The sequence below is a fragment of the Teleopsis dalmanni genome, chromosome 2 (assembly GCF_002237135.1).
Source record: "Teleopsis dalmanni isolate 2A chromosome 2, ASM223713v2, whole genome shotgun sequence".
Classification (NCBI taxonomy): Eukaryota; Metazoa; Arthropoda; class Insecta; order Diptera; family Diopsidae; genus Teleopsis; species Teleopsis dalmanni.
In genome coordinates, this window is record NC_051847.1 from 190,016,515 (window position 1) to 190,042,954 (window position 26,440).

At 25.5% G+C, this 26,440-nt stretch overlaps 1 protein-coding gene across 2 annotated transcripts; it reads left to right on the forward strand.

Moving 5' to 3' along the window:
• Nucleotides 1-26,167, forward strand: LOC119682260 (lysM and putative peptidoglycan-binding domain-containing protein 2-like). 2 transcript variants are annotated; one of them, XM_038095646.1, is made up of 4 exons: nucleotides 1-426; nucleotides 21,445-21,645; nucleotides 24,963-25,408; nucleotides 25,734-26,167. In XM_038095646.1, the coding sequence occupies exons 1-4, from the start codon at nucleotides 379-381 to the stop codon at nucleotides 25,975-25,977; spliced, it is 939 nt and encodes a 312-aa protein (XP_037951574.1). In that variant the 5' UTR covers nucleotides 1-378; the 3' UTR covers nucleotides 25,978-26,167. The 2 variants fall into 2 exon arrangements, with proteins under 2 accessions (XP_037951574.1, XP_037951575.1); XM_038095647.1 differs by lacking the exon at nucleotides 1-426 and adding an exon at nucleotides 21,045-21,151 and having other exon boundaries at nucleotides 25,734-26,166.
• The last annotated feature ends 273 nt before the right edge of the window (nucleotides 26,168-26,440 follow it).

A 26,440-nucleotide genomic window follows, 5' to 3' on the forward strand; every position in this document is an offset into this window, starting at 1 on the left:
AAACAAATTTAGCGATTTATTTTAATTTATTATTTGCTTTTTTTGTTGAAATTCTGATGATGCATAAGTGAGAGATGATGATAGCGGCTTCAATGTAACGGTTTGAAAACGGATCGTGAAATCATTTAAAACGTTCACCAAAAAACAAAAACAAAAAAAAAACAAAAGAATACTTAACCTGCTTTGACTTTTGATTATTTGTGGTTTAATAAGAATTTTTCATTTTAACATTGAAAAAATTAAATTTGTTTAAAATTTAACAAGAAATTAAGGTGGTAAGCGTTAGCTAAGAAAAACCCAGCAACTGTGAAAGAAAAGACCCATCCCAAGTTTATTTCTTAAGTGCAAGAAGTGTTTAGCGATCATTAGCCTTGCAAAATGGATTATATCGTTAAAGCTTATAAAGACTGGAAACTACACTCTCAGGTAAGGAAACGATAACTTAGTCAACAAAAAAAAAAAACCACAGAAAAACTTTACCAATAAAGAATATTGTTTAAAATAAAAATCAAATAAAGATTTACCGATCCGAGAAAAATGAATATTTAAAAGTGGTTTTATATTACAAATGGGGGAAAAAAAATAAATATTTAAAATAAAAATAATATAGCAAATGGCAACAAAAAATATAAAGAATTGTACAAAGTTGCACAAAATCTTGATGTTTTGCTGATGACTAACTTGGCTTGCAATACTAACGCCAGGTTACTAGACATACTAACGTCTAAAACTGGCTTAAATATTTTTTGTTTTTGTTTTTGTTTTTGCAATTATTAATTTTTATAAAAATAACTCAAGACAATGTTAAAACTTCTACAATAACAACAACAATGACGACAACTGATGTTAAGAAATATGGCGGTTTCTGCTTGCTAATTGCTAGCCTGTCTTAACTTAACCCCAAACCAACTATCGCAATATTAAAACAAAAGTCTGTCGGGTCGCGGGTACTAGTACGAGTATCTTAAGCTTGGTTTCTTTTTTAATGGAATGTGTGAAAAATGTATAAAAAGGGAAATAATACAATAGTATATAAAGAAAAATGAAGAAAATAAACATACAGTAAATGCTCGATAGTTTATATCGATATTAGAATAATAATTTCTCATAAAATAAATATGGCTTCTTTTTCCAATACTAAAACTAAAACAAAAATAGCTTTAGTTATACTGGTAGTTATTACATATGGGTAATATCTGACTTTCCATACATAATTAATAAATCTTGTAATTAGAAATTACAGTGAAAACTGACGAACACATTTGCTGAACAGCTACAGTTGGACCGGCAGTTATTACACATAGGTAATATCTGACTATCCATACATAATTAAGTAATATTGTAGTTAGAAAATACAGTGAAAATTAACAAACATATTTACTGAACGGAAAATTCTCTGGGGTGGACAATTTTTTTGAAACCAAATTTTGTTTTTGTCAGTATTTAACCTCTTTTGGCCAGATTCCCCTTTAAAATGGCCGGCAATTGTCGGACAAGGACTGTCATGAAAATCGTTACTGTATAATTTTAAATGGTTTATAATTATATAATATAAAATAGTTTATAATGAAATAATTAGTTAATTGAATGTACTATAACAGCTAACTCTCAGCAATCAACTTTAAATTGTTTCTTGATTATTGCCAAGAATATTGGTATCAAATCTTACTCGCCCTATTATTGTCCATTTACTGCTATTTGGTTTTGGACCAGTGCTTAAGCTGCCTAAAAATTGTTGATGCTATTACTAGATCACTCTCTCATTAATTAAATGAAAACTAAATACATAAAAAGGTAAACTTCAATAGTCCTAATAATCTATGATACAGTAAGTGAATAATGTATGGTTTAATAACAATTCCGTCTTCTAGAAGTTCTCTAAAAATGTCATATATATTTTTAAGATTTAAACTAAATTGATGATTAGTAGACATACAGCAAGACTAACATTACAAATTATATACGCTTTCTTCCTCGTCCTGGCGTCTAAACCTGCCATATTTAGCCTCTTGTCCCAATTAAAAAATGCGCTGTTTTATTCCTCTAAGTACAGAAATATTAATAGTATTTCTTTTGTATTCTTTCATAAGATTTGTGGACAAATAACTCGTTTTTTAGTTGATGACCTAAAAACAAGGCTAATCCTTATTATCTCTCATAAATATGTATGAATATACCTTTTTATTATTTCTGAAAGAAATGGATTCTAAAAAAGTTATCTGCAACTTTTTAACTTTACAAAATTTTTGGAATAACCTTTTTCTTACAATGACAAAATTTATTTCTCTCAAAAAAGTCCTCTAAAATAGTTTTCTGTCTCAAGCATAGTTAATTTGCTATAAAATCATTTATAATTATAAAATTGTTATAATAAATATAATTAGTTTTGAATTTCTTGATATGGATAAGATACCTATATGACCTCCAACGAAAAACTGTACTGGTTGTCATATCAACAACCAGTACAGTTAGAAACTGCGAGTGAATGGAACATACGCTCCATAGAGAATATAATGAAATACCACGTGTTACATGTATCGAACCCACAGCGGACTAGGTGCAGTAGAAAATCTGGTACAACTGTTAACTGGTATAACATAGGCTCCATAGAGAATCTGATATAACTGTTGAGATGCAAACTGACAAATCGTTTAATGGTTTAGAAAAACTAGCTAGAAATAGAAACGGCTGTAAACAATTTGAACAACTCAGTACCTTAAACAAACTTAGCTTTTTTAAGTTGGTAACTTAATTAAAAGAAATATTCTACCAATAGTGACAAGCTTAAAAATGACAATTACTGTTATTGCATTACTGTTAAGACGGATACTGACAAATTATTTAATGGTCTAAAGAATCTAGACAAAGGTGATGGAACATAGTAAAAAGAAATATTCTACCATTAATGATTACCTTAAGATGGACCAAGAGCTACCAAGAGAGGCTAGAATTAATTTACTATTGCAATAAGGATTTCTTCAGAAATAAAGAATAATATAATACTTAGCAAAACAGCAAGTATTATTCGGGATGTAATTGACAAATATAAAGTCTATAATATGTCATTGTAAACCTGGGTGATCCGTGTTATAGACAAATTTCTGATATTTGTATAAACTTGTATTGTGATGTATGTAATATAATAAATCACTTAAATAGAAACTATAATTGTGAGCCTGGATGATCCGTGTTATAGACAAATTGCTAATGTTTATATTGTGATGTATGTAATATAATAAATCCCCAAAAGAGAAATTAAAATTGTCATTATATTATCTTTGTAACGAGTATAATTATACTTGGAAATACAATGAATAAGGAATACATTATGTATTAAACTCACTTCCTACACACTTTTTAATTTAACTAAATTTTAGAGTAATCAAATAATCGAGTCCGCACTGTCATAACCAGAAGCAGTTCATTGTATTCTATGAATTATAAATACTAAGTATCGTGTTGCCGAGTGTGGGGAATTCATTCAATTTTTTCTCTGTTTATATGCACACAATAATATCATTTTTTTATTTTTTACACCTTTTTTTTAGTCATATATTTTTTTTTTTTTTTTGTAATATTTCATATGCTGGCAGTTGTGTAGCCTTTGCTTGCTTGTTCTTGCGCTTATGAGAGGTTGTCGCTGTTTTAGTTGTTGATAGTAACTAATCACTAATTAAAAAGAAAAAAATTACTACCGTCAGCAGCAAAAGCAGTAAAAACAACAACAAACAACAACAACAAAAGGCAAAACTAAAACTAAAAACCTGTTGAAGTAATCAACAAATTGTAATTTTGAATTTATCAATATTTGTACGCAAACATGGTGCGCTCAAGCAATTGCACTCGTTCCAACTGAAAACTATTTACCATAAACACTCATATGAAAAAAACTCATTACTTTTATTTTTATTTAATGTGATTTCCATTTGCGCATGAGAAAAGTAATTTGTATGTTTTAGTCATTAATTAAAAGTAGCCTTTAAAATATTAGTAAGAAAAAAACTTTTTAATTAACTTGGTAAACCGATTAAGTTCTAGTGAACCAACCTAATTTGTGGGTAGCTTGAAGTGAAGGGAAATCCACTAATTTTTGTAAAATATTTTACCAAAGTATCAGGGGAATATAAAAATCAATCATTTTTATAACATATAATTACGTGATTAATATCTTCTGAATTGGAATGTACAACATAAAAATTTGTATTACTCATATATGTTACGACTGAGACTAAACAAAGTTATAGAAAAAATAATTTTTAATTTGTTTACATTTGCTTACTTAGTTACTTAGATGGCAATAAGTCCTCCTTAGCCATGTCCAGTAGTCTCCGTTAGCCAGCCCGATCAATTAGTTGTTGTCGGCAGTAGATAGTACCGAGTACCTTCATAGCGCTGGTCAGCTAGTTCTTCCAGACTACCTCTACCACGTTTTTTACCTACGGGTACTGAATCAAACACTTTTTTAGTCGAAGTATTATCTTCCATTCCCACAACATGGCCAAGCCAGCGAAACCATTGAATTTGTTTATTTAGAAAGATTATCACCATATTGAAACGTTTTCTGTGATGATGTCTGTGAGTAATCCTAAATTCTAATATAAACACAATAAATTAATTCTGCTGTTATTATTAATTTTATTTTTGTATTTGAATTAGATGATCAGTAGCTTCCATTTATTTTAGTTAAAATTTTCTTTAGGCTACTCTGGTCTTATTACTAGGATGCAAATAAAATTCCAATTCCATTTATTTTCTTTGACCAATTTATATACAATATCTAAACATTGTATATATTTGCTGTAATGACACTACGATCCATTGTTATCATTACGAATATATAGATGGTTGTTATTATTGTTTTTATGTTTGTTTATATATTATGTACACTTGAAATTGAATATCAAAGTAAATTGAAAGGTATATTTATTATTCTTTAATTTAATTGTTTTAATAAAAAAATGCAATGTATTGTTTACAAATTTTATAATTTGAATTCAGCAATTAAAATATGAATAAAATATAAAATTATAATAAAAAAAATACAATAAAAATGTTATCCAATGTGTGGTTCGAACTGTGGACCTTAGTAAACAGGTAACCTCAAGACAACATTATAAGACATTATAAGATTTTGCTAACGAAATCTTATCTTATATTACATCGAAGTACAAAAACTTTAGAGTTTTGCGAATTTTATTTTATATAATTAAATTATATATAGATGTAAGTCAGTCTATTTTGCATTGAAGACATTTTCAAGATATGCCTTAATTACAATTATAAAATTAAAATGACAACTTTTTTCTTCTATCGAAAGAATTCTAGAGCAACGAGGATTTTACCTTGTATTTTTAGATTGTGTTTACCAAATAATTAGAGATATATTCTTACTTACTTACTTAGTTGACCATTACAGACGTGAGTCGCTCTTGGCTGCTTCTATTAGCCAGTTGGTAGTACCAAGTGACTTCTTATCGTTGGTTACCTGTTCCTTCCACCGAAGATGTGAGCATTTTCCACCAAATGTTTCAATTTTCTACCGCATTAAAATTTTATGCGTTTAACTATGTTATTGTCGCGGTATAGCTTGAACTGCTCATGGTTCCATATAATTCGATACTCGTTGCCAATGTTGTTTAAACTGACACTCAACCCCTATGTTCTTAAACTTAAAATTTAGAGATTTGGTGACTAAATGTAGGTCGGGAACGATGATCAAAATATCAGAGAGTCGATTACTTCTGATGATTTTTATTAATATTTCTGACATGTAATTCTTACAAGTTCAAAAAATTCTGCTTGTTTTTAGCAAAAAATTATCAGTTCACGTGGACACAGCCTACGATTTGATTTTTATTGAGAATTCTTTAGACAACCTCTGAAATTTTAAACATATCTAAACATTAAAACATTTTTTTCAACTTTATTAATTATACGAGTAAATAAGAATGAATCAACTCCTTTTTCTGCAATCAATTCTTTCGTTTTTAATTACTCATAAATTGTTATCAAAATTTTAAACTTCTTTATTCTTTATAATATAATTTAATAAACAATTAAATCAGCGTATATTACAATAAATGGTATTTTTAATTTGATATTTTGTTTTATAAATAAGAGTTTATACTTTATATAAGATTTACTGTGACGTAAGCGTTCAGATATCATTATTATCATAAAAACCATTTCAAACTTTTAAAAAATTTAATAAAATGATTATAATTATATTATATTATATAAACGTCTAATATTAACATAATTTAACCATCATAAAACTATTAATTTCGAACTTTATGCAGTAATGTTTGTATGTAGTTTGTATAAGACTCCATAAAACACTTTTACAATTTATATTTCAATATTTTAAAAGAAAATATTTAATTATATATAAAGGGTATGACAGTAATTCTCATTACTGTATTATTCTCATAATATAAAAATGGTTAACTACATTGTCTACTTCTATCATTCTATAATTTATACAATATATAATTATATAAATAAATACTGCATTTACATAGTTAATAGATAGTTTTTGTTCTCTTCACCTTATTCAATAGACAATGTAAGAATCAATCAGTTCATTGAAAAATCTCTACCTTAAAATTGTTTATATATATTTTTAATTGTTTATATATATATTATAGATTTTTTCTTTTTATTTTGTTTTCTGTATATTTTTTTTGCAGTCTTCTAATTAAATGCGGCGTTTTCAATACTATATAAACTTCATTCTGGTCAATGCCTATTCTTTCAATACTTAATAACTCTTAATAACAATTAATGCAATATTACAATGATATTATTACTGATCTTGAGTACAGGTTATTTAAATGGTGGTATATCTGATATTAATCACAAAACCAGAATGAAGTCACTACTTTTTTCTGCAATCAATCTTTTTCCCTTGAATTATCTAAAAATTGTTATTAGAATTTAAATTCACTTTATGCTTTATACTATAATTTCAAAAAAATTTTAATTAAGATAGATGGTATTCTCAACTTAGGTAATTGTTTTTGCTCATAAAAAATATTTAATATATAAGTTCTGCTCCGGCGAAAAGACTCTGACGTTTTAATAATATTTTTATAAGTTAAAATGATTTAAAATACAATACATAATAGAAACTATAAATACAAAATATATATTAACTTCAACATTAATATACTCATGAAATAAATAATAATGCCTGTGTGTAGCATATATAATGACTTATAAAACACTTTTTTAATTTTTATGTCATTTTATTTTAGTTTATTTGCTAAAAATTTGTTTAAAAAAAATCTCTGGCACTTCTTGATAATTCATTAGTAACTAATAAATTAATACATTCTTATAGCAAGAGTTTAACAATATTTTAGAGTTTCTATTAAAGAAAATATATTTATTTGTTTGAGACAAAAAGGTGAGAACTAATGGAAACACGCCAAACTGTTTCTCAATAAATAAAGTATTTACATTTATTTGTAAAATTACTACTTCTTATATGATATTATGTGATATATATAAGTATAAGGAGCCATAACTAAAATTTCTAAGAATCAAATTAATGGTATGACTGAGACTTTTACTTGTCAATATGGATATAAATGATATAAATATGGTTTAATATTGAAATAGAGTACGAGTAGTAACTAAAATATTATATGATTTATATATATCAGAACAGCCATAACCATCCATACCATTATTTTAATTTCTTGGGCTAATGAATCGCAACTCAGTAGTATGGCACATTAATATAGTACACCCTGTATTAATATATATAAGATATATATGTATATGATATATCTCTTCAAGTATTTTAATTGATTTTAATATTAGCACTATTTTATTATATGTTTTTTAAATGCTGTGGTGTTTGTTATAAATTGATTAGCTTTCGTTGTGTAGAATATTAATAATAATAATAACTTAAAAACCAACTGTTATATGAAGTTTTTTATATTTTTAAAAAGTAAACAAATTTACAAAGAATGTCTTTGTTAAAATGTATAAAAACTAAAATAATAAGATAACGCATACGCTGTGTGGACCCTCATTTTAACAGACTTGTTATATACATTATAATATAAAAAAAATATGAGTTTTAATTTTTATAAAATATTTACGTGTCATGTTAGAAATTCTATTAGAATTTCTACTATTAGAAATTCTAAAACAATGATAACAGTTATTTAATTGATTATTGTGTTATGTTATTTGTTTATAATAATATTTGCTTCTATGCACACAAGTCTTTATTCTTCCTTAAATGTCATGAAAAATAATTTTGGTATAAATCGTTCAAGTAATCTGTACTATAGCAACTATCATATGCGCAATTCAAATTTCTAATATTTAAATATAATGATTTATTACTTATTGAATAGTACTAGACTTATGTTAGTCTAGATTCTATTAGAGTGTGATGCCTTTAACACTTATAATTTTATATATTCAAATATGATTATAATCGGTTTTCCTTGTTCGATATGCCCAGGTCATATGTTAATAAGTTGTGTCCATTCCTCCTGCTTTCTACTCCATGTAATATATGTTACTTTTAATAGTATTTTCTCAGATTTTCAATGACCTGGCTCTCTCTCTTTATATTCTTCATATGCAAAATTTGGCTCACTACATCGCGTTCTCCTATTTCCGGTCAAATCTATTTTTGTGGTACCCTTCGTACTTATAATTTTTATATTCAAATATAGTAATGAAATATTTATTCGTTAGTTCTTTATATAAACATATTTTTTTATCATGGCTTTATCCTTTCTCTTTTTGTTACCTTTTTATGCAGAGATTGCCTTACCACAAGGTACTCTGAACTTCTCATTACTTGGCGGTACTAGTGCAGTCCCATTATATGATACTTTGTACAGTTATGCGACGATTTTATAGTGAATTAAGTTGTTTATAATATACTCGTATTAGTTCCCGTAGATTCTATAAGGAGTATAGAACCATATATGTTTATGTATATTTATATTATTGCCCAAAATTGTCATTTGCAGTTCTTACTCTTGAATTTGTGGTGCAATCCAGTACGGAAATGTTGATCTGCTCATGGCATAAACTAAATATATAAAGGAGACTTAATAAAGCTATATTCAGTAGGGCAATAAAATCAATTTAAAGAATCATGATAAATTTTTGTTAACTTTATTTTTCAAATTACTACTAATATTTTATTAGATTATCATTTAATTACAAAAAGTTTTATTTCATTTTCAATTGATAGTAAGAACAAATTAAAGAATAATGTTAAAAAATCAACAAAAAAACAGTTTGTTTGTTTGTTGAAAAGGAATGTACGATAGAAAATAATAATTTAATAATTAAATCCAAATAAAAGTGGATACATTTTTAGTATGTATAACATTTATACCACGTATTTCCAAACATTGCATGTAAATATAAAATCTTATATGTATTCTAGTATTTATATCTCTAATCGCTAACATTTTGTATTGTTTTTATGGTCTAACTCCCAACCCATTCGTGCTATTGTTTCAATAAAAAAAATATGTTTTCTGGATATTTAGCATGAAATACTAACTAATTGCAAACCTTGATTTAATAAATAACACACCTTTTATATATCGTATAGACCTTTCGCATTCTTTATTTCAACATATTAAAAACAATATTTTTTAAATTGTTTAAATTTATTATTAGATTGCATTTTTGATAACAGTTTCGATTGCATTGTGAGTTTAAAATATTGTTTTAGTTTATATCGGTTAGATATATATATCTGTTTCCTGCTGTATAAGCTGATGATTTTTTTCCTTGTTATTTTGTTGGTCAGTTACTCATAATTCTAAAAGCTGTTTTAATGACAAACCATATTTTCATATATTTGATATGAACAACTTTTTGTTTATGGTTACATTTTGGTTTTTATAGATACATATTTGCTTTAGTTGAATTATTATATATTTTTGATATACGTATATGATATATAATTGCATGTAGGTACATATGTATAACAATACGAACATGCAGTTAACAATGTATATTAAAAATAAATTTATAATGCTTTGTACTATTTTATTGGATTTTTTGAATAAAGTCATTGGCATATATCGACACATTATCAAGGTTCAATCAGCCATCAAATTGCTGATACACAGATACAACCATAGGCAACCGAGTAGAGTAATTCATTATCAAATCTTATCTGCTTTTAAAACCATACAAAAATATACTAGAATCGCTTGAAGCAATCGATTAAAAAAATAAATTATATACACAATGAGTGTTCAGTTTGTATGTAAAATAATATTTTTAATTAATTTATTAATACCTTAAGCAAATTGGATAAAATTTTAACTTTTGTATTTTCACTTCACGCCATGACATAAGAATATATTATTATATATAATATATACAAATACGTATTTACATATAATATGTATTATATAAATATATTTTTATTATACATGATTGATTAATAAATTATTGTTTTAAAGCTGTTAGGCATAATTTAATAATTATAAGAATATACGTTAAAATTTTACAACAGTAATTTTTTAATTTTAATATCCGAATAAATTGAATCGTAATCTTAACAACGACATATGTCATATGATTTTCTTAATTACTAATAAATAGTAATTAGATTTGTACAAGGTTTTTAAATGAAAAATATTTATATATATATAATTTATAATTAATTAATAAATAATATAAGTATCATTCAAATCAAAATATTATTTCTTACATATAATTACGATTATTGATGACCCCACTTAAATATCTTCTCAAAGTTTCAAGCTAATTTCCTGTTTTAACGAGTAATTTGCAATAAGAATCATATTTGATATTAATAATAATATATATATATGAATACATATATATAAACAATTCACAGATATTTGGTTAGGCCAACCGGATATGAAAAAAGTTTAGAAGTTATAAAAAGTGTATCTCAAAAATTAGTAACATTAATATTAAAAAAAGGAAAAAATAAAAAAATATTAAATATTAATACTTAATTACTTGAGACATAATTAGATTCGCATTAATTACAAAATTCTTATATTTAATTTTTTTTTTATGCTAGTATAGTTAACTTAAATATAAACATTCATATGACCTGATTTGATGACATAAAATTTTTTTAATTAATCCGTCCTGTGTCTATATAAAACCTAACGTAATATCAAAATAAGTTACATAGTACTCACCATAGATGTATGTACAGTCTACATCTATATGAATATATATTCGTATTATATATACTTTAATTATTTTTCTTTTCGTTTATACTTATTATGATTTACGATTGTTCCCAATATTTGAATGCTATAAGGTTACATTTTTATATGATTATAGAAACATTGAGTACATATATCTGTGATTTTTTTTAAAGACCAATTTTTAAGTGTACACTCATCTGGTTATGTCTATTTATATAAGAGAATACCTTAATTACTGAATTTCAACTTATGTGCTCTGATACATGGTAAATAAGCCCTGGCTTATTTGGCGCTTCATTCAGACGCCTTTTAAAATAATTTATATTTATTTTATAATTCCTTGTAGTATGTAAATATAAAAAAATTTCTAATCTAATGTTTTTATTTTTAAGATTCTAAAATTAATTGTTAGGTTTTAAATAAAAGGAATTCAGTAAAGACATATTGTTAAATAAAAACAAAAAAAATTACTAACTTAGTTGGTCTTTACAGATGTTTATCATTTTTGCCCGATAATATTATTATAATAAATATTATTTATTATATATTAAATTCAATTATGGGAGCTGAACACTAGTACAGTAAACCCACACACGTATTACTTAATATCTATTAAGTACAATTCAGCAATTGTAATAAATTAACAAATAGTTAAGATTGTACTATTCATATCCAATAAAGGATGTTTAAAACAAAAATATTAAATCCAATGCGAGGTAGATTTCTTAACGCCCAAAGAAAGCTGTTAAATTTGGTATATCTTATATATAAAATTATTAATAAAGAGGTTTTACAACAACAAAAATTCATTTTTATATTATTTTAATTAATTGAAATTTTGGCTGACTATACAACTGTTTCGAATATTGCCAAATACCCATCATCAGTGGTCTGGCAAATAATTTTTGTATTTAATTATTCGTAAATAATTTTTTGAGACTGCAAGTACCAAGAATCGAACTCGTGTCCTGCCAAATTTGAAGCTCAGAGTCAGCGCTCCTTAACCAACTGACCCAAAGCCGTACTTGACGTTTATGTTTGTAAATTTTTCGCACATATATTAATAATGAAATATTCATTTAAATATTATTATGAATTAGTTATTAAAATAAATAAATTATAATTATAAATTATAGTACATTAATTAATATTTAAATGTACGGATTTGCCTAAAAAGCTTACAGACATTTCACAAAAATATGAATGTTATAAAAACTCAGTCCATTAATCTTGTTACCTATTGTATTACAGTTAACTTAAGTTTAATTTAATAAAAGCCAAATTCCAAAAAAAATTGTTTTTTATATTGTTCAATTTATATTAAAGCGAACTGAAATAATAAAAAGTTTTTGTGAACTGAAAGTAATTTTTTTACTGATATTAACACAATTTATTGAGGTTATTTAGTAAATTTACTCGTAATATAAATTTTAAAATTTATGATGCGTTTTTGTGTTTTAGTGGTGCAATCAATTATTTTTTTTTTTTACTTAATAATAGTACATTAGTATTAACATGAAGGACAAATATAAGACCGAATTTTATATAAAGTAAAACGTTTCAAATACATGTACTAAATAATTAGAAGCAGAAATACACTTTAATAAAAAAAACAAAAAAGAAATATTGATAACGATTATTTTTGTATGGCAAAGAAATTGTTTTTTGTTTATTTAAAATATTTTTTTATTTAAAAATAATTCAACCCACGACACAAAGCAGATTTTTAACCTTAATTTTAAAACTCAACAAATGCCAAAAAAGTCTTAAGGTGACTTAACGTTAAAGTACTTTGAAGTGTTGGCATTTTGACTATTTAATGCCGCTTTTAATTGATAAGAAGTATTTTTAAATAAATTTATTAATCATATTTCATATGTATTAAAAGAAAGAAATCTATACACTCATAACGACACCAACGCGTATATGATGAATTGTTGATATTTAAATCGAAGGCAAATATTGCAAATGTCCGCTTGAAACTTTAATGCCTTCTCTGATTTTATGTATTTTGATTGAACGAAACAATTTATCATAATTTTCCACTATTTACTATGATTATTTTAAGTTTTACTGATAAACGTTATTTGTTTTTAATATATTTTTTTTTTTTAAATATCTTTAAGAGCTCAAGTACGTGACTCTAACAAAGAGATTTAGTTATTTGAAGGTAAATCAGAGACATGCCCAACTTAATATTATTCTTATTAAAAAAATCATACAGATTGCTTTCACATATACTATGAATGCAATAATAACTTATGTATATAATTTAAAAAATAAATTTATTGAAAAATTAAATAACTATAATTAATACTAATACAAACATACTAAGCTGTGTATACTTTATTTAATTTATTTTTAATGATTTACGAGTATCTAACCATGCTTTTTACAAAAGATTAAGACGTTTTAAAAAATATGCGGTTTATATCTAGTTTTTATTTCCGCATAATTTTTACACCATAAAGTTGTTATCTTAATAAATAATTATAATATGATTATAATTACAGTATTAACTATAATAATTAATACAATATTCAGTATAAAATTACCATGCCATGCCTTTGATTTTTTGCAAACATTTTTAGAAATACAATATTTATCAATTTTATTATATATAATATTTTTCTAACCGCATCTTAAATACAAACTAGGAGAAAGAGATTTATACTATGTTCAGACACACCTTAATTTCACAAAAATCTTTATTTCGTCATTGTTTGAGCGAAATTAAATTGTTTTTCCCATACAAAATTCAATTTTTAGGTTAAAACGAAATTAAGGAAAATTACCTTAATTTCGTTGAAACGAAGGCTGAATTTAAGGGACATTTCAAATGCAACTATGAGTACAATAAATTTTCAGCAAAAGATAATGTTGAGATAACGAAAAAGGAACATTTTTTTAAGTGCCAGTAACAGTGATGTTAGTGACTTTAATGAAACCGGGAATATGTTTTGGAAGTAGTGCAAATTTTTAAATTTGAATATAGAGAAAAAATTGTAACTGTTATTAATTTAAAATAGAGTGAAAAATAATAATTCACATACCTGAAATACACTAATGCTAATAAAACTACTGAATGCCATCTTTTATACTTATAATATTCAAAATTTATAAAATTTCCCAGATACAAATGATGTTTGGAGCATGTAATTTTTAATATTCGATTTGTGAACAAAAAACATATGATTTCCTTGATTTGGGGCAGTATGCACACTTTCAAAATTAACTTAACTTCATTTTTACGAAATTAAGGATATTTGACTGTCTGAACATAATATTACAATAAATGAATTAATATGAATAAGTATAGAATAATATGAATAAAATTTGTAATATATCCTGCTGACATCTTAAACATGACTTTTGAAAGATAATATATAATAATTGTTTATTGTGTTGTTCTAAGAAAAAATATTTTAAATGTAAAATGTATGTGCTAATTATTGTAAACAAATATGGTCGGGTAGGTGTGACGAAACAACAATCAGAAAACTTACTTTCTATATGAATACTATTATATGAACATAATAGTTTTTTTTTTATTTTGTAGATATACTCAAAGTTTTTAAAAAAATTTTTCTGGCAGTGGCGTAGCCAGGATTTTTCCAATGGAGGAACGTCAACTTACTATTACTTCTGTTTATAGAGAATTATAATTTTCCACTAAAAATTTAAGTTACAATAGTATTACATATTGTATTTTTTAGATTGAATCTTGTTATCTCTTGCTAGGTATATTGGAAGTCAGTATAATTTATCTAAGACAAATCGCACGCTTAGTATCATTCCTGTATCATTTAGTATTCTTGTATTTTAAAGATCCATACCCTTAAAACTCCTATAGATATTGCAATAAATGTATGTTTTCTTGACATTTAGTTATTATTCAACTAACTTAGTTTCATGCCAAATCTTCCATGTCAGAAATTTGTTATGGCAGTTAGTCGGCAATAATAATCACAAATTTTTAAATAGCATACTTTTAGGGATGTAAAAATAAATATAGATGTACTTTCTTCTCTATGTATAAACAATAACAAATTATTACTAGAGGAGGAGAAAAGTTTTTATAACATAAAGAGGTGGGGTTAACGTACGAAATGATCAATATGCAACGCTTATAATACTAAGATAAGCATTTTATTTGAAAAGCATAACCAATTTGTTTTATTATATTTTTGTATAAAAAATTTTTAGAAACAACGTGCTCGAATCAATTGTCTTTACCATCCATAGGATTTTAAATTGATTATCATCTATTAGAATGTTTTTTCATTTGATTTTTTATATTTTTTTTAACGATATTTTTTGTGTTACTTTTTTTTCATTTTATGAGTAATAAAATATTTAAATATATATAAATTAAATTCGCGTATATTTTACAGAATTTTCTTTGTTTTAAATTAACTCATCTAACAACTTTCAATTGCGATAATCGGTTCTGTTAATTGTTATTTACACCTATCGTCGTTTTCTTTTGAATAAATACTGACATTAGTAGATATAGTACAGACGCTAATATTTAGTTTAGTGACAACGACTAACTACTGCTAATTGATAGCAACAATAATACTAATCGCATTTTCAGTTACCTAGGAATTTGTATCTGTTTTGCATAGGTAAAAATATTTATTACTTCCCAAGTGCAGACACAGAATTACAATTGTTCATATATATGAGTAATATATTAATTATTTTTATTTTTACTAACAATTTGGTTGTGTGATATTCCACAGTTTTTTTGCTTTAGCATTTCAATTTATTTATTATTAGAATCAATATGAATATTTTTATTTTTTCATTACTTTTTACTTATTAATTTATTTACTTTATGCTAGATTATACTATATTATAATTTTTGTTGTAATTATTATTTTATATTTATTTTAATATATTATAATTCAATTATCATGAATGTATTTCGCATATTTTTATATTCTGCTACTAATAAAAAAAAATAAATTACATAAAAAGTAGTCACTAAAATCTTAATCTTATCATTAATATTATTAATACTTTATTATAAAAAGTAGTTATAAATTTTATTCTACAAAGTATCTTTGTATCTAAAAACAATTAAACTGACAGCTACCGCATCTTTATTTACCTACTGAGGCAGGTTTGAACAAGAAAAATGTGCTCATCACGTGAAAAACTTGCAAATAAAGATTGTGCGACTAAAACATTTAGCAACAAATAAAAAACGCAAGATCTACAAGTATTAATAAAATCATAAATAAATAAACAAAAATTGTTTATAAAGTGATTAAGTCAACAAAAGCACCAGTAAGATATATGTATTTTTTTTAAAGTATATGTCTCTTTACCGAAAATACTGTAATGAAAATAATTTCAAACAAATACCTTTTTTGACTCAGTTCATGTATATATATTTTTTATTTTTTTAATTCATCAATTAATATATTAATTAATATTACCAATTAAAAAAATACATACTATTACATCCTTTTATTAAAGATAAACAATAAAGACAGCCATTATTATCTGTCTTTTAGTTTGTAATAAACAAAAATACAAAGAACTAAAGAACTAAATGGTTTGATCAAGTAGTATTGCCACATAGTGAGAAGTCCATGGATGCAAAGACGTGTTATTTTCTGTATACATGAGTACTGTTTTCATCTATTAATGCTTAGTGTAGATAAACTTCATAGCAAATAGTTTCTAATATCACATTAATTATAGATGCGATAATGTAAAGTTCAATTAATCTAGCAAGCGGCATAGGACAGTAGCACAATAGAACAATACCACAGACTTCATATAGAGAAACGTACAACAGTATAGTTTTTTTTAATCACATAGGCAGCAGAAAGTAAGATTGAATTTGAACTGTGTTGCTTCATACATTTTAAACATTCTTTCAATAGCATCAATAGAGCAATTGAAAAAGCTCTACAAGTTTTGATCACCATCGATAGTACAATAACTGAAACAGTTCTATTGATACGTTCCTAGGAATAAAATCAGAATAAAAAAAATTTTAAATCAAAGTATTGCAATATAAAATATATGATCTGAATCTCTTGAAATCAACTCAGTTGTTATCAACAATAATATTTGATCACGTTTTAAATTTCACGCTATCAAATATAGATATCAAGAAAAAAAATAACAATTCCTGAACCTATATGGCTATATGTTTTCTCTATTTTCTTGCCCTATATCCTTATTCTTAATAATTCCACTTTACTTTATGATCTTTTTTATCCATATCTTTATACATAATTATACATAATTAATAGATCTCCATAATTTAATAGATCTTCCCGCCCACCTAAGTTTCCGAAGTCATTGAAACATATGGTTAGCATTGGTACAACAATAAACACACATACGAAATTTTAAAACAGTTGCAAAATATTCATTTTACGTATATCTTAAGTTAAAAACTTATGTTCTGAACATTAAACGTGTTTTTTTGAAATTCAATTCAGTTGTCTATATGTTTTAGAAACTACTAACAATTTATCCTAAATGACTTTTAATCACAACTGCTTATTCACACAAAATAATATACAGCACTTTTCACGCTATATATATTTAAGGTGTATTAGATTTAAACTGTAACTTATATCATAATAAATATAATAATAAAAGTAGTGTATTCTAATGAATGTCCTTTATTTATAATCAAAAAATTAAAATATTACTGACTTACTTAGTTGGACTTTACAGACGTGAGTCGTCCTTGCTCAGATCGATTAGCCTCCGCCAGTCAGCCCGATTAGTTGCTTGCTATCGCCAGTTGGTAGTACCGAGCAATCGCAAATTGTTGGTCACCTGCTCATATATATATATACCTGATTTATATATGCATATAAAATAAACTGTTGAATTTTTCAACGCATTTTGACATATTCTTTGGAAAAAAAATATTTTCTTTATTACAATAACGAAAAAAAATTTTCTCTTTCTATGATGATTATATGCAACTCACAAATAAGCTATAGTAGTTGATTAGCAACTCTTACTGTAGTCCAATTATATTGAATACATTAGCCAGTGGCTGTTGCTTAATCGTTGGCAGTGCTTTGAGAATGCATTTGCTCAACTACATTTGAAATTTGTAACTACTCTAATATAATCAGTCACTGCTATTTAGTCGTGCATTGGGTAGTAAACTGCCATATTACTATTATTGCAATCGGCAATAAATAACTTTAACACTAAAATATATTAATAGCGGCTTAAGAGCTAGAGTGTTTTTAATTTAAAAAAATCAGCACAATTTGAAATTGCTTCAGATAAATTAATAATTAGTTCTTTCCTAATTGATGATTAATAACAATATTAAAAAAATTATTTCTATCTAAAATTTATCATTTCCGATGTTTTTATAACACAATAATGATCATTTGGATTATTTTTAAGATAATTAAAATACATTTACCTTCACACATATTATAAGATTTCTTACATCTTAACTCAGTTTTGATGGATTTGTTATTATAAAAATTATAATCTCAAAATTCGTGATCATTTATGTCATGCAACGTCAAACTTGAAAATAATTACCAAAAATATGTTAAAATTTAATTTATGATTAACATAGAAATTTATCCGTGCCAGTTGACAATATATTTTGTGTATTATTTTTACAAAACTTCATTATATTTTATTTACTCATTAAATAAACAATACAAATAAAAATATCAACCAACGGATTAGATCATTTTAATAAGCGATGAGATTTGTCAATATTATGATTATATCTTTTAATGGAGATTTTTTTCGATTTTTTTCTAAATGCTTATATTAAACAAAGTACATTTGTATGTGCTTCAGATTACAAGTAAACAAATTATTTATTAAATAAATAAATTAATGTTAATTTGTTTGAGAATAAATAAAACACTGAATACAATGTAATGAAGATCAAAATGTTTAAAAATATTTATCAAGTTTAGTTTTGAGAATATTACATTTTTAAAATATAAGGAATATATAAAATATATCCCATAGATTAAAAGTGATAAAATTAGTGCACAGTATTTATTTTAATATTTTTAAAGAGATTTTTTCGAACAGTAGTGAACTACAACAACAAAAATTTTATTTTTTTATATTATTTTAATTCAATTAAAATTCAATTAATTTTTGGCTGACCATACAGCTGTTTTGAGTATTGCCAAATACCCATCATCAGTGGTCTTGGAAATAATTCTTATGTTTAATTATTCGTAAATAATTATTTTTTGAGACTGCAAGTACCAGGATTCAATATTTTTAAAAATTTTATTTAACAACTATATATTAAGTAATTAAATATATATTACGTTTACGCGCGAATCGTAAAAATTGTTTTAAAACCAATTTTAATTTAATTTTTTAATATTAAAAGCAGTTTAAATTTGGTTTTAGTGAGAGCAAATACCGCGTAATTAATTGAAAATCCAATTTAAGTTTTGAAAACCACTGTTTAACTGACAAGTTCTTTAAAAGCACAAGTTCATTTTGAAATCTGTATGAAAATAGATTTTATGACTGAGTTAAGAGTTGAAAATCTATAAAGTCAAGATACTAAAGATTTGTGGTTTTAGTTAAAGAACTTTAAGAACTTTTAAAAAATATTATAACACTTTTAATATTTGTTTAAATAAAACGCGTAGTCTCTTAAGTTTATTTCAATCTAAATCTTACATTCTTAAACTCCCTTAAAGTATAGTATGCACAAGCTCACATGTGCATACGTAAGCATATTATTATATACGGAGTAGCATAGGTAGATGCATTTGTAAACATACAAACAGCATAACTTCGTTGTGCAAGCAATATTGTTGCTTGGGCGATAAGCGCTAGAAATATGCTAGTTAAGCACATTCCATGTCGCTGTTTATAACAAAGTATATTTGAAATTAGTTACTTTGATGCATGTACCCTACAATATTTTACTATTGAGGTAAAAAGTCACATCTCACTAAGATCTTTAAAAAATCTAAAATTATAAACATAAAATTATTTTAATATATTATTATGTTGAGGCAAGTTGAATCAGTGCACTTGAGCACTTTTACTCTCTATTAACTGCGAGGTTTCTTCATAATCCCTCTCTACGCTTTGACTAGATTATTGTTTATCATTTCATCAGACTAAGCAATAACTGATCTCAGATCAGCATACCTCCCCGAGGAGCCTGTAACCATTCTGAGATTCGATAACGCGGTATTGATAAGCCTGTCAGTTTTCGTAAATAATTTCAGAGCTCTATCCTGTATTTTTTTGATCGAATCAATCTTTACGTCACAGAAGATGTCATTCGTCCTAATGTACCATGGTACCTTGAAAAGACTTTCAGAGCCTGGCTTTGTACAATTTCTAGCTGGCGAATAGTAGTGTTTGGTTATATATCAGCTCCTTGGTGTTAACATAGAGATTTACACATTATATATTTCATATAAATACTTAATTTTATATAACGGATTATCAAAATATTATGTACATATTTCACACAACACAATTAATATGATATTTCATGAAAATAATTTTTAATTATAAAATAATTGTTGCTATTTCATAACAATTTTATATCAACAAAAATAAATATATATAAATTAATCCTTTTGGAAGCCGACATTTCTTTTTATTTAAGTTTAAAATTGTGTTTTTACAATGAGTTGGCAACACTTTTAAATAGAAATACTTGCTCCGTCAAAACAAATTGAGAGCAAATCCAATCAGAAAAAACTGAGCTGCTGTTGTGGAATGTTGTTTCTGCAGCTGTTTTCGTTCGTAGTAAATTAAAATGTAAATTATTTGCTTAAGTTTTATAAAAATATAAAATAAACTATCATCATGTGAAACTATTCAAACCAAAAAAAAAAACGACTAAACAGCAAATATTCATCAAAAAACAATAAACAAAAACTTGGCAATTAGAAAACTAAAGCAACTAAACAAAAACTAACAGTGGTGAAAGGCAAAAAGTTAGTGAATGTCTATTTTATTCATAATATTACTGTGTAAACTTTTTGCAAAATAAATATTACTTAAAGCTATTGCAAAATAAATTAAGAACAAAAAATGAAATTTACATTTTAGGCAATATTAATTAAATTTATTTTATTCATTGCGTGCATTCTTATGACGTCACAAAGGTTGCACTGATTTATTTGTTTTTGTTTGTGAATTGCATTAAATTTGCATAAATTATATTAATTAGATTTGCAAGTGTACTTAAAATTTTAATAAATAAATATCATTATCATTAATTTTGCAGTTTCAAGAAATAGTGCCCGATATGGACGACGAGTATTTGTTTAATGAAAAGCAATCAATACGCGAATCTTCGCGTACGCTGAAGAAATCATATGGTAGTACCACATGCTGCAATCACATGAGAAACAATGAAGCGTTGATCCGGCACGAGATTGAGAAGACGGATACACTGCAGGGTATTGCACTAAAATATGGCTGTACGGTGAGTTACCAACTTAATAAATTAATTATTGTTGCTAATTAAATTTTTGTTTTTATATTTTTATAATCAATTTTATTTTCATGGACATGACTTTTACGCACTTAACGCATTTAAAGCTTAAACATGTTTTCTTTATGCTGTCATTGATTTTCTATGTTAATTGTAGATATATATTTACCAACTAATATTTATAATGTATATACTATATAATTCCTGTGGACCTAACTAGAAGTTAGAACTAAAAGTAATTGTTTGAGGATCATTTAATATTCGTGCCAAATGCAAACGAACATCGAACTATTCGAAAATATACTCGAACTATGTATTGTACTTTATTATTTGCTATTATACATATTTGTATAAAATGAAACATAACATAGACTTGTTGTACAAGTACCTCGAATATTTCCAAGCTTCAATAGTGCTTCATAGTGTTCGAACTTTAAACTGGTTAAGTTATTGCGTGTATACTTGCATTCGAACACTTCAAATATTCGTAACTGTTCTATCTGCACGAATATGTTCGGATGACTCAAATAATAATTCTGATTTGCGTTTTATTTTATTTTTCTTTTAATAATAACAAATTCAACCGACTTAGTGTCCTCGATCCAAATCCTCGAGAATTAAGATACTTGAAGTTTCAAACAGCTGAAATAATATTAGACGCACTAATGATAAATCTCGAACACTTACAATTAATATGCTAGGAAATAATAATATTATTTTTTAGTAGTAGTAAATTAGTTAATAGTAAGTCAGTTCTTTTATTTACGATTATTAACATATTTACAGCAATTTTCACATTTAACTTATTTTACATATTAATAATGTGTAACATAATAACTACAGATTATTTAAGACAATAACTATTAAGTTGTCTGTCTGTTTTTTAGTATTATAGTTTATATTTAAATCACGACTGTAAACTATTAATTTCTGAAGTGGATTCAAAAGCAATTTATCTGCAATTTCGCACTAACGGTTAAGCAGATTCATAAAATTGGAGTCAATTACACTAAAAAAAGTGGTCAAAACCCGCAAGGATCTACTTGTGTAGTCTTTATAAGTATTGCGAACGGCACTTCCCCGTCGTACTGACGAGTGGCTCTGGAACATAGAGCTGGTCGTTCTCAGAATCACATTAAAAAATCGGATGTTTTGTTTCAAAATCAGTTCGGTATCCAGCCATCTTGGATTTTTACCGATTTTAAATGAGTTAATAATTTCAAGAAAAGCTTGATATTTATATGAACCTAGACTTCAAAGTAAGCTATAAGCAAAAATCCTAAAATGTTCGAGTAATTTTGTTATCAAGACTTACTCAATAAAACTTCACAAAACTTGCTATATTCGTTATGTGAAACAAATTTTTAAAAATATATAAATAAAAATCTAGTCTTAAATTTTGGTTAATTCTTCTTAAATATTTTACATATTTAGCACCATTTCAATGTCCCAAGTTGGTAATTTCATCAAATGTATATTAAACCTTGTACGTGATGACTTTTGACCTTAACCATATAACTTCCCTAGAACTTTAAAATGTTACTCATGCCATGGTAACACAACGGGGCGTGTATTTTACTTTAAATTATCGATTCAACATTTTTACTTTGTAGACAACTCACATGCATTATGTAAATAAACCCCATTCCCTTTCTCTTAGCCTACTTTTAAATGAAAAAAAAACGCTTATAACCATTCTAATGCTTCATGAAAAATAATACTTTACACATTTGTTCATGAAGAGTCAAGTCAGCGGAATGTGAGAGTAATATAGAGAAAGCTAATTTGTATAATTATTTTTCTAAAACTTTAAGATAAACATGACATATAATATACATATACATATTTTTTTAGATAAGATTGTTTACCGAAACCTGACAAAATGACATTAACAATTTCAAGTTTTGTTGCTAAACGCAATGAATCCACTGCAGATTTTATAATAACGACTTTTTAAGTTCTTAGGTTACAAAACGATTTAAATTAATACAAAAAACAATTCTACTAGAAACGTTTTTGTTTATTTTTTTAATATAGATAAAGCTATATTAATGCTGAGACAAGTAATGTTAGCTTATCAGTCAAGAATGCAGTTCACATTTTGTGGAATAAAAATAAAATATTTCTAGAAAAAAAAGACGTTAGTATAAATATAAATATTATTGTCAAAATATTGGTTAGCAACTATTAAAATATTTCTAATAATAATATGTAACCAAAAGTTGAACGGATTTAATTGATAAATAAATTACGATTATCTGAAAATATTTTGAATATAATAATTATTCATTCTGTTTCACTATTTATATAGGTTTTTGAGTATTTTTAAATGTATGCACAAAATTAATTTAGGGTTCCAAAGGATCTCAATTGCATAAAAAATGGCATTAACGGAGTTAGAGATTCAGGATTTTTTTAATCAAGAATCGGAAATAAAAAATTGAAAATATTATTTAACTAGTTTAGTAAGATATAAAAAATAAAAAGTATTATCAAATTAAAGTACATTTAAAAAAAACAGTGATTGATTAATGACTAAAATAAAAATTAACCTAGTCAATCTTTTTTCATCTGGCAGAACCTTTCTTCTCTTATCTTTTCTTATCACATAATCCATTGTAACTCATTTATAATTTTTGTGATCCTTTTATGCTTCTTGTAATTAAGTTCCACGGTGCTTACAACATACAATAATAGCAACAAAGTATTTTGTAGTACAATATTTACCTTCATAATAATAATTAATCTAGAATTTTTAAAATTTTCTATTTTAAAATAAGGAAACTCTTGACTTATTTATACAAAACTTATAATTTTGACTGTGCTCAATTACCATATCAGGATTAGTTGTTGTTGTCCCCGTATCGTTCCATCGACACTTGAATCTAGTAGATAGGTCAAGCAGTCAGATTTATAATCCAGATCCATCTGTCTGTACAGATGCTTAAGTGTTACCCACCACTACCATCAGGATTTCAAAAAAGTCGCCTTTCTAAGAAACAACAACATTATATATTGATGTGTTATAATCACAGAAAAACGCTTTCTTTATCTTTTCATTTCGATTAATTAGTAATAATAAATATCTATTTGTAATTATTTCTAATCAGTAAATTATTATTTATTAGATTTTTTTAATTCACATTTGCAATTCTATAACATTTGCGATTTTATATACTTCAAATCGTTTTGAAATACATTTTGTACAATAACAGATTTAAATAAAATTTTTTAAATTTATTTTTTTTCTATAACAGATTGATTGATTAAAAATATTTGAATATTAATCAATTATTACTTAATTACAGACTGAACAGATACGCCGCGCCAATCGCCTATTTGCCTCCGATAGTTTATTTTTACGTCAGTATTTATTAGTGCCGGTTGAGAAAACATCACCATATTATCCAAAACCAGATGAAAATAACATCACACACACAACAGCAACTACTCCAGCTGAAATAGAAAATAACACAGCCAATAACATCACAGATGCAACGAACAATCCACGTCCAAATGCTTTACCCGCGCGTCCATATTCAATAGCTGGGGAATTGCTTATACAAAACAGTGATGATGATGCAGCACTGAATAATCACAATGGTACTACTGGTGGCAGCAAACAGAGTAAATCATTAGATTCTGTAGCAGCAATGACACCTGATGAAGAGAATCGAAAATGTATAAATGATTTTTTAAATAAAATTGATACAACCATATCGGAATCAAGAAAATATGTTGAGAAATCGAAAGAGTAAGTGAAAAAAGTCTATAAATAAATTTAATAATTATTAAATGTTAATTATTTGTGACCAAACAATTTTAATAGTGTTTTTGTTGTTGTTAAAAATATAAATAAAAATTAAGAAAAAAATCACAATTTAATTTTGCAAATATTTTTATTTTTTTCGATATTTCGACTTTAGTCTAAAGTCATCATCAGAAAATTATTTAAATTTAAATTAATGTTTATATAATAAATTATATACACTTTTTAAATAATATGTAATTTATCTATTTAAGATATACATAACAAATAATAAATTGTAAATTAATATTAAAAACAATTATTTTTTCAGAATGATAACAAGTCAAAGCGACAATGACCTGTTTGTAACCACCGATTTTGTGGAGCGTAGACGCAATAATAACTTAAATAATTCATATAAAAATGATCGACAGAATCATCAAAACCATCAACGTCACAGTTCAACTGGCAGCACCTCAGATACGGCGCAATTGCTGAATACCACGCAAATGAGACGTGTACAGAATTCACTTAAACGACTGGAAAAACAACAGGATGAATTCTTTGAATTGTAGCATAAGGCAATGAACGTTACTTATTATGATTTTATAAGAACTAAATATTTTAATACACATTACAAATACAAAGTAAAAATATGCTAAAAACAAAATAAGTGTAAACACTAAACAACACACTCATTGTTTTTAGTTGCAAATCACATAAAATTTGCCTTTAAGAATTATTTATATATTATATACCATTTAGTTTCTAAACTACTGGCAACTGTGTTATTTTGTTAAAATTTACACTTAAAAAAATGAGACAATTTCCAAAAATTTTTCAAAATTCAATTGTACTTTTAAATATTATAATAATAATAAATTTAATTTATTTTTTTTTTGTCTAAAAATAAATAATGCAATTAATTGCATTATTAGTAAGACTTAAGCAATTTGTTTAATAAAATATAATTTTAGTTGCCCAAAGTTTAATTTGTTTTTTGCCAATAAATTAACAACCGAGCCAGTTTTATGCTTT